Source organism: Lissotriton vulgaris, chromosome 7 (genome assembly GCF_964263255.1).
Source record: "Lissotriton vulgaris chromosome 7, aLisVul1.2, whole genome shotgun sequence".
In the NCBI taxonomy this organism is placed as follows: Eukaryota; Metazoa; Chordata; class Amphibia; order Caudata; family Salamandridae; genus Lissotriton; species Lissotriton vulgaris.
The window spans coordinates 81967236-81980362 of record NC_141695.1 but is presented as its reverse complement, the minus strand read 5'-3'; the positions used below and the strand labels follow the sequence as shown (position 1 = coordinate 81980362).

Below are 13127 nucleotides of genomic sequence, written 5' to 3'. Positions count from 1 at the left end.
TGCCTTCTGACTCTGAACGCCTCGGCCTGGGCTGTCTCTGTACCCGTGACCTCTGCCTTACTCCCTGTGCGGCTAACGGCGCTTAGCTCAGCCTGCTGCCTGCCAAGACTGAATTCAACCTTCGAATTATCTGTTCCGCTCCTCGAAAATGCATTCCTACCTACTAGTTTAAGTAAACATCCTTCCAGCTGCAGAACAAAGGGCCCGGCCTCACTGTCTCCGTGCAAGTAATTCATAGCCTCTGTTACCATGGTAGGCCCATGCCCCCTCGCATCTCATGCAGACACTTAGACGCTTATACACGCACTCACAGTCAGTATAGAATAGCCTCTGCCCAAGAGACCTTTCCTTCTAGATAATATGGTTCCCAAACATCAGATATCAGATATGATATAGGTACGAGTTGATCTGACATGCCAGACTTCTGTCTCTTTCCGTTAGTGTAAATGTCAAGTCCCCTGCACCCTCCAGCTCCACGTCAATTACACGTCATGCAGCTGCGCGCGCATCCAGGCCTCAGATTTCTGCTGACATTGCCAAATTCTGCTAAGTACCCACCTACTCGTGACACTTATATGTGACATTTCTAGTACACGCCTCTATGTTCACGCCTAATTCACGCCTTCTAATTACGTATCACTACCACGTGTATGCTGTTATCTTGTTTCTCTCAGCTGTTACGCCTACTGTATTGGTTTCTATTATATGATTTAAGTATATAAGCTATGTATTGTCAATAAAGTATGGCTCTATCCCTTCCTGCACCCCAGTGGTGCCAAGAACCCGATATCCGATCTGGTACCATGACCATTCCTCTTTAAGGAATAAAACCCCTAAGAACTCTAACACCACGGACTCTGCCTCTTTCTTTCCGATTGAGTTATTTTTATTAAGTACTTACCTGCATAGAAATTAGGACGGTAAATCAAATATTTACCACAAAGTAGTAAACTTACATGTGTGAGTATCTCCCTATAGAAAAGATACGAGAGGTAGAGGTGGAGTTGGTTTGTGAACAGCATTTTGCAGTACCTTAGTAGTATTAACGTAGTACTACTAAACACACTACAACTTGGGCTTGGGCACAATCCTGTGCAGACATGTAATATTAACTCATGGAACCTCAACAGCAACATCGACTGCTGCCTTGTCAATCTTCAAATCCAAAGAGCTTCAGCCTGTACTGGAGGCCCTTAAAGAAACTTAAGACTAGAAAAGCATAATGTTCTTCCTCAGTAAAAGGTGATTTCCTAGTTCTTCCAGCCTTGATAAGATTAACCTATTTTGCTGTGTCACAGTAATGCACAGACGTGAGAGGTGAACATGTAGTTATGTTTAGGTATGATAGTTGATGTGAAGTTATGTTAAGGCATGAGAGTTGAGCCTGTAGTAAGGTTCAGACATGATAGTTGAACCTGCAGCAATGTCCAGACATGATATTTAAACCTGTAGTCTTGTTCAGATATGAGAATAGACCTATTTACCCTATAATTATGTTCAGACATTGAGAGTGGAACCTGTAGTAATGTTCGCACATTGAAAATGAGCATATAATAATGTTCCATTTAGTTTAATCAAGGAATCTAAACTTGGTGGGGCCCATGACTTACATTTTTAAAGATGATATTTATGGAGAGTGAGGCCCCTTCTTGTCTCATTCCTAACCTCCCATACATTTGTAATGAAAAGATGTGCAAATCTTTGTTATTTTTCTATCTGCAACAGAATGAAGCTCCTCAAGAAAGAAACAATGGGAAGCAAAATCTGTGACCTTTTGCAGCAGTGAGAAACTGACCCTCAAGGCAGAAGTGGCTGCTCAGGGCTCCAGTGTAACTAGTGGTAAGAAGCAATCAGTCCCAGTTCTCCGGTGGGAACCACACACTCACCCAGAAGAAAGGTATTACTTGTACTGCGCCAACACTGAAGTCTCCGCTGCTACTTGTCCAGAAGCCATTATGGTAGCAGAATATCTCAGCCTCAATATTGTTTACAATATTATTGCCACAATTGGAGTATATAATAACATATTTACACTCAATTAAACAATGTCTTTGTAAACAACAGGCTGAAATATTTATGTATGACTATATTTTTATCAATATTGTAACATGGAACCGCTCCCAAGCACATTTTGCATGGTTACACTCCCAGCACCCTGTGTACCTCCTCTCTCACATCATTACCCAACTGCTACAATCCCCACCACCTGTTGTTGGATGCAATAGTATTAACCTTCTCATCCACCATTTCCTGCTCCAGGGTTTTTTGCCAACAACAAAAGATATTTACCTTTGCTTGTAATTACTGAAGGAGATACAATATTAACAGTAGAACACATTATGAGATACAATGCTAGATAAATATATGATTGATTTTTCAGCAACCCAGGCATCATAATGTCACTCCCCTCCTTAAGAAGCTAAACTGGCTCCCGATCAGTCAAAGTTGCACCTTCAATGTTTGTTGTCTCATCTTCAAATCCTTAAATTGAAAGACCCCTAAATTCTTGGACAACCTGATTACAAGGCATGCACCTATGCGCAATTTGCGCTCAGCCTACAAGCAACTTTTTTATACCCCCTCCTTTAAATAAAAGCACAGAGGCGGTGCAAGGTTCGCCATTCTAGCCCTTAAACTCTGTAACTCCCTTCCCCCTGAAATCAAATTTCCCCCAGCTCTATTTGGATTCAGGAGACTGCTTAAAACCTGATTGTTCCTAAATGAGTATGACTAATTTATTATGGCTCAGGCATTCTTTAGGGTTCAGGTATCACTTAGAGTAGCTCCATGAAACCATCCCAGTGGACGTGCGCTATACAAGTTCCTTTAACATTACATTATATAACATGAATTCCAACTGTAAAAAATACAGCCAAACAAAGAAATTAGTTAGAAGTTGAAAGAAATGAGAGGCTCAAAATGTACTACTGTCCTTATCAGGAAAATACAGATGTTTAAGGGTAGCAATAAGCTGAACACTGTCTTTAAATGAGATGATGGATGGGGAATGCTTCGGCAACAACTTATACTTTGTCTGGGGCACCAAACATGCTGTATCTACATTGCAGCTAGCGTCAACATACTTGCACAGCACCTATTACTGTTACATAGCCCAGTGAGCAAAATCTACTACCATTTTTCTTACCACTTGGGGCAGTAAACTATAAATCATGTTCTATTGCTGTGTTATAGAAGAGCCAAGTCAGGAGAGTCTGTTCCAATACCTTTAAAAACAAGTGTTTAATGTCTAAATGATCCAACTGTCAGACATAGGAGCCACAGTTTTATTTGAATAATTGGTTACTAGTTATTGAACTTTACTTATGATGCTCACATTGGACATTTTTATGTCATAGGTGAAGGACGGATCTGGAGCTGGTCCTGAGACTGGTGCTTCTGACAGCAACTGTACGGATGCCATGAAACGTTGACTGGATCCATGGTAGCGAATCGTGTCAGAAGTCCCATAAGCGGCGATGATGCGCTGGGTGTTTGCCTACAAAGGGAAAAGGTAAAAAAGACTACTGTTCAATACTTCAACCTTTTATTATATTGTTCTAGATTCTCTGGCGGCAGTTGGGTTGGGATGAGACACAGAGAATAACTTAAGCATTGCCCATGTTTGTACTTTGAAGAGGTATATTTTCACCCATTATTACTCCAAGTTCTCAATTACATCCTTTATAATGGGTATCTCTATTGCAGTTAGTTAACATCTAAACACTAGACAACAGAAGCACTAGATCACCAGGAAGGTGCTATCTCACACAATAGTGGCCATCACCCTAACCACTTTGCTAGGGAAGAGTGTTTGAAAAAGATAAGGCTGAACGTGCAAGTCACTATTTGGATTCTTCATGACATGACATGCGCTTATATGTCATGGGCAACCATCCCACACTCATATGATAACCACTTACTGTGACATCAACATCGAAGGGGTCACATGTTATAAACTTGCGGCTGAACCTCATGGTTGTAAGTCCTTCATTTTCAGACAAGAAATCAAGTTGGTAATTTTGAACAGTATCCTTCACCGGAGGAACTTCACCAATACCATGGTAGTCCTGAAATAAATGCACAATTTTCAAATGATTATGTTGTGGTTTTTTATTAATAGAATGCATGCCTCTACCAGGCATGCCTTTGGCATGCAGCCTTTACCATCAAGATGCCTTTACTAGGCATGCCTTCATGGTAAATATTATATGGTATGTAAACCTCAATATATATATATACATATATATATATGAATATTTTTTCCCTAAACCTCCATTTTTATTAACTCCTAAAAACCCTTTATCACTGCCCATCCCTAAACCCTAAATATACCCTTACCAACCTATATCCCTAAAATGAGCCTTACCACCCTTTACCACTACGCACCACTAAGCCCTAAAATTACCTGTTACATCCTTTACCACTACTCACCGCTAAACTCTAAATTTACCCTTGCCACCCTTTATCACTATTTTTCCCATATCCCCCAAAATACCACCCTTACCACTACCCACTCCATAAACCACCATGTCACCCTTTACCACTAACAAAACCCTTACATCCATACACTCAAAAATTACCCTTACTACCTTTAATCCCTAACCACCCCTAAACCTTACAACACCCCTTAACGGCCTTCACCACTGCCCACCCTTCAATCCTAAAATTACCCTTTTATCTTCTAGCACAGGTGTCTCTAACCAGAAGATTGTGAGTTACCAGTATATAGCAGAAACCTTCAGAGCAGCACCCAGCCTTGAAATCATTTTAACTAAAAACTGCACTAAATGAGGATTATGTTATCTTTTCAAAGGTAAGAAAGGTTCTGTTTAGTTTATATTTTCCTCAGGTTGCAGATAGCAGTTCTTGACAATTGGCAGCATTCCCATCAGATGTAATGACCCATGTAGGTCACATAAGTTCAGAACTGAAACAATGGGGTATTAAACATTAAAGTAAAAGTCCTTCACAACTCAATATTCTAACATGAGAGCAGAATTATATTTCAGAATGCTTTTAAATGAGAGAAAAATAAAATAGAGTGAACTTAATAATTCTGTCATTTTTAACTAAATACTGCAATAAATAAGTGTTGTGTTTTCCTTTTAAAGTTAATGAAACTCCATGTTTTTTTCATAATATCATCTTTATTTATTTATTTATTTATTTATTTATTGGTTTGTATAGCGCTGGAATCAACTCTCAGTGGAGTATCTCTGCGCTTTGACACCTGTAGAACACCAAGAAATAAATGTGGGAGGAAATTAAATTTCATTTTTAAACAGTATTGTTTTCAATTGTTTACGGAATTTTAGATGATCTGTACATTGTTTAAGTGATAGAGGAAGTTTGTTCCAGAGGGTAGGTCCTGCTATGGAAAGTGCCTTACTCCCATGTCTGGCTTTCTTAGCCCGTGGTACCTGCAAAAGGAAATCATTGCTGGACCTAAGAGATCGAGTGGGGGTGTAAGGGACAAATTTATTTTTCAAATAGGCAGTTCCTTGGTCATTTAGGTACTTGTGAATCAAACAACATGTTTTAAATTTCGTTCTCTGCCGGACAGAAAGCCAGTGTAATTGGTCAAGAAGGGGTTTGGAGGCAGTTCTAGGAGGGGCATTAAGAACCAAGCGGGCCGCCGTATTCTGGATGACTTGTAGTCTATCCAATACCCCTTCATTGGCGGCAAGCAGTAGACCATTACAATAGTCAATCCTGCTTAGAACAAGTGCCTGGACTAAAGTTCTCCTCACCGAATCAGGCAGAAGAGGAAAGACCTTGCGCAGTAGGCATATACCTGAGATATAATTCACATGTTGTTTGAAAGTCAGATCTTGATCCAGACGGACCCCTAGGTTCTTTACAATCGACTTGGGTTCGGGAACAACACCCAAGTCGCTGGGCCACCAGTCTGGAGACCAAAGCAGTTTAGCTTCCCCAAACAACATAACCTCAGTTTTACTGACGTTGCACTGAAGGCAGATGGCCGACATCCATTGTGCCAGTGCCTTCATACCAGCTGAAAAGGAGCTCTTCACTTCAGCGGAGATGGTTTTGAACGGGAAGAGGAGCTGCGTGTCATCAGCATATGGCACGGGGATGAAACCGTACTTACGCATCACTCTTGCCAGGGGTGCCACATAGATGTTAAAAAGAGTAGGGCTCAAACAAGAGCCCTGTGGCACCCCTTTGGAAATCTCTACCTCCGCTGACCGATATGCACCAAAGGTGACACTCTGGGTGCGGTCGTATAGGAAGCTTTTTAGCCAAGCAAGGGCTTTGTTTTTGATCCCGGCGTTCGACAACCTTTCTGTCAAGATGGAATGTGACACGGTGTCGAACGCCGCTGATAGATCTAACAAAACCAGGATCACTGAAAAACCCCTGTCTTGGTACATGTGCAGGTCGTCAGTCACGGATACCAAGGTGGATTCCGTACTATGCCTTGGCCTAAACCCAGACTGGGAATAGTCAAGAACGTCTGCCAGTTCGATATATCTGGATAGTAGGAAATTAACATGCTTTTCAGATATTTTCAGATATTTTCCCAAGAAAAGGTAGCAGTGAGATTGGCCTTAAATTGGTCAATTCCGTCCAAGGAATGGCGGTGTTCTTCCTAATGGGTCTGACAAGGGCTCGTTTCCAATTTTTAGGGACATGTCCGGAGGTGAGAGAAAAATTCACAAGTTGCTCAAAAACAGGGCAAAGCTGCCCTGCTAAAGCAGGTATAATCCTGGCTGGGATAATATCCTCTGGGCTCCCACTTTTTATACTGGTCATCAATGTCAAAATTTCCTCCCCAGAAATGGGGGGAAAAGATTCCAGAGAATATATATCCGCTTCCACTCTGTATCAGCCTGAGAGAGTGATGTTATTGAGGAAACCTTATCATTACAAGCATTAATAATTTTTTCATAGATCTTATCAATTTTTTGTGGTGAAGAAATTGGATATCTCATCACACAACTGCTGGGATGCTATTTCTACAGATTCGCAAGCTGTAGGTTTAACAAAAGATTGCAGAATCTGATAGAGAACTCTGGGGGAGTTTCCAGCCTCGGCAATTTGCGCTGTTATGTGTGACTTTCGAGCTGTCCGAATTGCCTTATGGTAGATAGAAAGTGAATCCCAGTATCTTCTACCAAATGGGTGGTTCTCCATCTCTTCTCTAGCTTCCTCGCAGAAAGTTTTAAGGTTCTTAAGTGATCAGAAAACCACACTTCCTGTTTAGCAGCTGGTCGAGGTTTAAAATGTCTCGATGGGGCTATTTTATCAATGGCTATTTTAGTCGCCTTGTTGAATTTAATTAATGCCATGTCAATATTATCACTGGGATGGATAATGGGCATAATACACTTTTCTTCAAAGGAGCTCTCTGTGACTTTATGCCATTGTCTACGGACAGCGGGTAGTGAAATCTGCTGCGGCTTGACAGGCCCAGGAAATGGAGTGTAAAATTCCAGGACAAAATGGTCGGTCCAGTTGACCTGCTCCGCCGGCCGGCAGGAGACCAATGGAGAATTAGATAAAATCAGATCTAGCGTGTGGCCAGCTATGTGGGTGGGTCCAAAGTTTTGTTTACTTAGACCCAATAGTTCCAGATCTGTCAGCAAGGTTTGCGCTTCGCTGCAGTCGGACTTCTCACTGTGAACATTAAAGTCCCCTATTAATACAAAGTTACTATCACTGTTGACATAAGGAGCTAGCAACTCAATCAGAAGATTCGAAAAGCCTGTACAGGAGCCAGGAGGGCGATACACTAAGGCACCTGTCTGACAGTCTTTAGACGAGTATGTAATTTTAAAGACTAGCAATTCGATGTCAGTGGTCGTCAGTTCCTCTAAGATTTTGACTGAAATGTCTTGTTTCTATAAAATGGCGATTCCTCCGCCCATTTTAATAGGACGGTCTAGCCTAGTCATTTTATAATTATTAGGAACTCCCAGCGCAATAGCAGGGGTAGAATACGGTTTTAACCAGGTTTCAGTAAGAAAACACAGGTCAGGTTGTTTAGAGGAAATCAAATCCCAGTCCTGGGCTGAGTGTTTCGAGAGCGACCTGATATTGCAGAGGATATTTTTCCTTCCGGCTCAGCTATATGGCATAGAGGTCATGAATGGTAGTGTTGTTTTGTAGCATGTGACATCGAACATCATCCATACTGGGGACCTTTAGGGTAGTGTCAAACTGAGAGCGGCAGTGTAGACATGAAAAGGGACCTTCAACCTGTGGGCAAACACAGCCACGGCAGTCCGGCGTTGTTAGAGATCTAAGGTGTAACAGTACCTGAGATGTATAGGTAACTCTCATGCCTTCAATGCCAGGCATATCTGCAGATGTTAATCCCCTTGCCCCTAGCCCCGTCCTGGCGCGGACGGGCGCAGACGGGCCTCTCTCTGGCTTGTCTCAGGCGCGTTCTCTGGCGCTTCCCTGCGCGCGATCGCTGCGCGCTCACGGCGACGAGAGGGCTAAGTAGCCCCTCCTGACAATAGACTAGAGCGCTAACCACTCCGCAAATGTAGAAAGCGGAAGTGGTGTAGCGCCGGTGAAACGCGACCCAGTGTTCCCCCAACAAAGTATGAAGATAGCAGCAAGCTAGAGGTTCAACACAGGCTGTTCTAATTGTTATCGTGTGCAGAAGGTAAACACAGATTTTAAAATGAGCATCAAGCTGCAGATAGCAGTGCAAGAGAATGGGTGCTCCACTCAGAGTTATGACCCACATGGGTCAAAGAAGGTCTGAACTGAAGCAACAAGGTATTTATCAATTCAATTCAAAATTCTTTATTCGACTGTGTGAGATACAGTCATAAAAGTACAATAAAATACATGTATATACAGATCATATGTTAAAAAGACAATTCATCAGGAGCAGGAGGTCACAAGATAGCATGTAATTTCACGAACAAATGTAAGTATACTGTTTATCTAAGACATATTTACAGGGGTAATGTAGTTCGGACAGGAGTTAACCTTCCATGCTTTTTCTGAATTTCAGGGCTGTTTTTAAGAAATTACATGTAAAAAAAGTGCTTTCACAGTGCAGCATTTGCAGATAAAGTAGTGCTGGCCTTATTTGCACAAAGTTCAGTTTTTTTAAAAGAGGTTTTAAAAACATTTTCCGCAGTATCGTGTAATAGGAGCATACAAATAAAAAGTGTGCCAGATCTTGCGAAGACTTATTGTCGCAGCCACAAGTTGGCAACACTTGCCCCCTATGGGCTCCACTCGACACGGCTAGCATCAAATTAAATAGATCAAAACGAAATCTAGTCAACAGGAAGCGCTCATATCTGGAAATAGGCCAGGATAGGTATGGTTCAATTTGTATACATGATGTGGTTAAAACATGTCTCATCACACTACCCTTCTTCAGTTCAGTCTCTTCCCTAGCAAGCTGTCGGGTCAGCAGAAAAGTGTCCTTTACAAATGTTACTTCATGCTTGGATACTTGCTGTGGTGTTAAAAAAAGATCCAGCCTGCCCAGGTCTTGAAGGCAGTTTCTGATGTATTTTAGCCAGGGTATCTTGAGTTTCCCTTCCCAGGTGAGTGCTTCGAGGAAGATGTTTTGGGTGAATGGTATTTCATCGTTCAGCCAGCAGTTTAGCCAGCACAACAGGGAATTTACAGCAATCTTGTCCCCTAGGTGTGGCATGCCCAATTCCTCATGAGTGGAAAAATTAGCAGTGCTCTTCGGTAGACACAAAACTTGTTTTAGAAAGTTGTTTTCAGTGGTTACAAGGTCGCCCGCTGGGACAAAGCCCCAAAGATCACTCTCATAGCAGGCGACTGCAATACTTTTGGCTTGATATAATTTAATCAAAGCAACCACTGGTGTGTTACCCATTTTGCGCGCGAAGTCAATTATTGCAGCGTTGGTCCTTGTTATTTCTCCTTTCTTTTTACTTAGTGCGGGACCCCATGTGAGTTTGTGATCAAACAATACACCAAGGTATGAAAAAGTTTTTGTTATTGGTATTTTTTCCCCATTAACAGAGAAGGGGTTGGACGTTTTTGAACCAGATCCTACCTTCATAACAAATGATTTGGTGTTGTTGATACACAGGCCCCGTGAGTTCATAAATTGGAAAAAAGGGTCTAGTAGTATCTGGAGGCCAAGTGCATTTCTGGAGATAAGGACGGCGTCATCTGCATAGAGCAGAACAGGAACGTCTTCTTCCCTATATATGGGTAATCCGTGTTTGTTTTTAAAAGATGCTCCTCAAGACCGTTTATATATAAGTTAAAAAGAAATGGCGCTAAAATACAGCCCTGCCTGACCCCCCGATTTATTTTGAAGTCTCTGGTTACTTTCAAGTCTTTAGTATAACAAACAATTGCTCGTGTATCACTGTGGAGGTCGGCCAAAAAGTTAATCAGATTGTTTTCAACTCCCATTTTTAACAGGACATCCCAGAGTTTGCTTCTATCAACGCAATCGAAGGCCGATGAAAGGTCCATAAAGGCCATGTTTAATGTTCCGTTTCGAGCCAGGGTGTACTTGCCACTAATTAGATATAGATTGAGGCATTGAGTTATTGTTGAGTGCCCTGGTCTAAAGCCATATTTTATGGGCGACAATACATTGTTGTTTTTGGCCCATGTGGTCAGCCTGTTTAAAATAATTCCTCCCACTACTTTGGCGACTGAATTTATCAGGGAAATTGGCCTGTAACACGCTGCGTTGCTTCTGTCACCCTTCTTGTAAACGGGTACAATGGTTGAGGCCTCCCTGGAATTTGGGGCCCCAATTGCGGCACCAGCATTAACAACCGCCATGAGGATTGGCGCCCAGAAGGGAATGTTTGATTTAAATAAATCTAGGGGAAGGCCATCTGGACCCGGGGCCTTGTTACTGGTTAGACAACGGATCCCCTTTTCAACTTCTTTAACTGTGAAAAGCAAGGGTGCTTCTTCAGGAAGTTTAGGTGCTTGTATCGTCTGGGGATCGTCGCTCTTAAAAATTAGACTGAAATGGGGAATCCATTCATTCTCGGGTATGACAGTTCCAAGGCTGGCAGCGTTAGGATCATCAAACATCGGCTTGTTGATTATGCTCCAAAACTTGGAGCTGTTGCCCAGGGTTGATGGATCAAGCAAAGATTCCCAGATGTTCATCTTTCTGACCTTTTTGCGGGATGCCAAGGCTGATTTATATTCAGAGCGCAGGATTTTGATAAGTGCGGGGTCCCTTAGTTTGTTCTTAAGAGCCATTTTCAGATTTTGACTGGCTGCTGAGCAGGCGTGATCAAACCATCTTGGCTGTTGGTCAATTGGTCCTTTTGATGGTACGGAGAGCAATTGATCAATTCTGTGAGTTAGCACACTAAAGGCAGATAAAATGGATTCAGAGGGTGTGGTATTAGAGGCATAGAGGTTGAGTTCTTGTTCACAGCTCTTTTTGACAGACTCATGCAGAGTATCCCTATTTATCGTGGTCCATTGCAGGCGGCGGTTTCTGCTGACCAGTTTTAGGACACCCGGATCCTTGTGGTTTTTCCGAAGTTCAAAAGGACCGTCTTGTAAATCCACTGAGATTGGATTATGGTCACTATAAGTGCTTTCATGTATAATATAGTTTAGAGCAGAGTTTGCCAGGTCAGCAGAAAGAAGTATATGGTCTATAAAGGATCCTTGCTCTGAACCTTTGTAGGTTGGTGTTCCTTGTAGGCAGTGACCTATTTCCACAACTCAGAGAGCCCAAGGGTGACGTAGTCGGATTTCCACAGATATATGCATTAAAGTTACCAACCATTATTTTATTCCGTGATAGTTTTGCCAGATTGTCGTAAAGGTTCTTTTGGAGTTTGATGATATTACATTATCCTGATGGTGTTACAGAGTTGTAAAAATTGACCAGGGTTAATGCATTTTTACCCTTCCTAAACTCCAGTATCTGAATGTTCCTATTGTCCAACTGTTTATTTTTTATCTGGGAGATGAGAGAGAGGCTAATGAATGTTGCCAGGCCCCCCTTTGCCCTTCCGCTAGGCGATGGAGATGCCGGGACGAAAAAACTTTGGAATCCCTCGATAAATACGTTATTGTCTGTGAGCCAAGTTTCCTGGAAGCACAATATGGTATAATTTCTGACAAAGATTACCCACATCTGGTCGTTTACTTTTGCGGCCAGTCCTGCGATGTTCCACAACAAGATTTTTATGGAGTTAAGGTCGTTATGATCTTTCAATAACTCTGGGGTCGTGTTAGGTGGTGGGTGCAGGTTTAAGTTAGAGTAACTTATTGTATCTGTCAGGTGACTTCTAATACTGTGTGGAGAATTAAGGGCTGTGGTAGTGGAAGAACTGCTTGCTTCAGGTAAGGGGGGGATAAATGCATGTTCTAAGGAGAAGCTTTCAGGGCAGGGTGTTATCAACTTTCTTTTAATGATATCTGGTACCGCGCTTGGGAGGTCAAAAGTACTTGCTGGTTTATCAGTACATGTTATATTGAAATGTTCATGGGAATTTAACCGATCAGATGAAAGACTAAATGGCAGAACAGATGGCAATCAATCCACCTAGTCCAGGTAGTCGTAGGTGTACAGGGCATCATATCTGTTTGATGTGGGAATCTCATAGTGATTATGAAACAGGTTGGGGTGAGTATAATCTCGTTTGTATGGGTGTTGGACAGGCTCTAGTCTCTCGTACATTGCTTGAGGTGGGTGATTATATGTTCTACCTTCCCAAGAATGGACATGTCTTTGCGGTTCTAGGTCCAAAAACATCCCCTGATTTGGAACAGAAGGGGGAGCCCATGGTTGGAAGTAAGGTTGCGACACCAGGGACCCCTCTTGACCATAGTGGCGTTTGGGATTTTTCCTTTGACCGTCTGGGTTATGAGGATAAAAATAACTTAAACTCAATGTGCGGATCAGACTGTTTGTTGAGGAACTCCTCCAATTTGCGATGAATTTCGCCGCTCCTCTATCTTTAAAGCTAACCACAATACAGTCTCCCTCTGTTGATTTAAATCTTGAGCCCACCCAGTCTACTCTCTTCACGTGAGAAATGGTCCCTATTATGTTGGAGGGAAGTGGCCTGTGAGTAGTTAGCCATTGCATGACCTTGTTCTTTAATTCCACATAGGTTTCCCCCCTATTGTCAGTCAGTTTAGGTACCCCAATC

At 42.2% G+C, this 13127-nt stretch overlaps 1 protein-coding gene across 2 annotated transcripts in view; it reads right to left on the bottom strand.

Moving 5' to 3' along the window:
* The window catches only part of LOC147700831 (DBH-like monooxygenase protein 2), a 564025-nt gene that overhangs the window by 505824 nt on the left and 45074 nt on the right, over nucleotides 1-13127 (bottom strand). For both annotated transcript variants that reach the window (XM_086928504.1, XM_086928505.1), the window contains exons 2-3: nucleotides 3921-4067; nucleotides 3335-3496 (exon numbers count right to left, since the gene is read on the bottom strand). In XM_086928504.1, the coding sequence (XP_086784630.1) occupies nucleotides 3335-3496; nucleotides 3921-4067 (309 nt within the window). The remainder of the gene's footprint in view (nucleotides 1-3334; nucleotides 3497-3920; nucleotides 4068-13127) is intronic.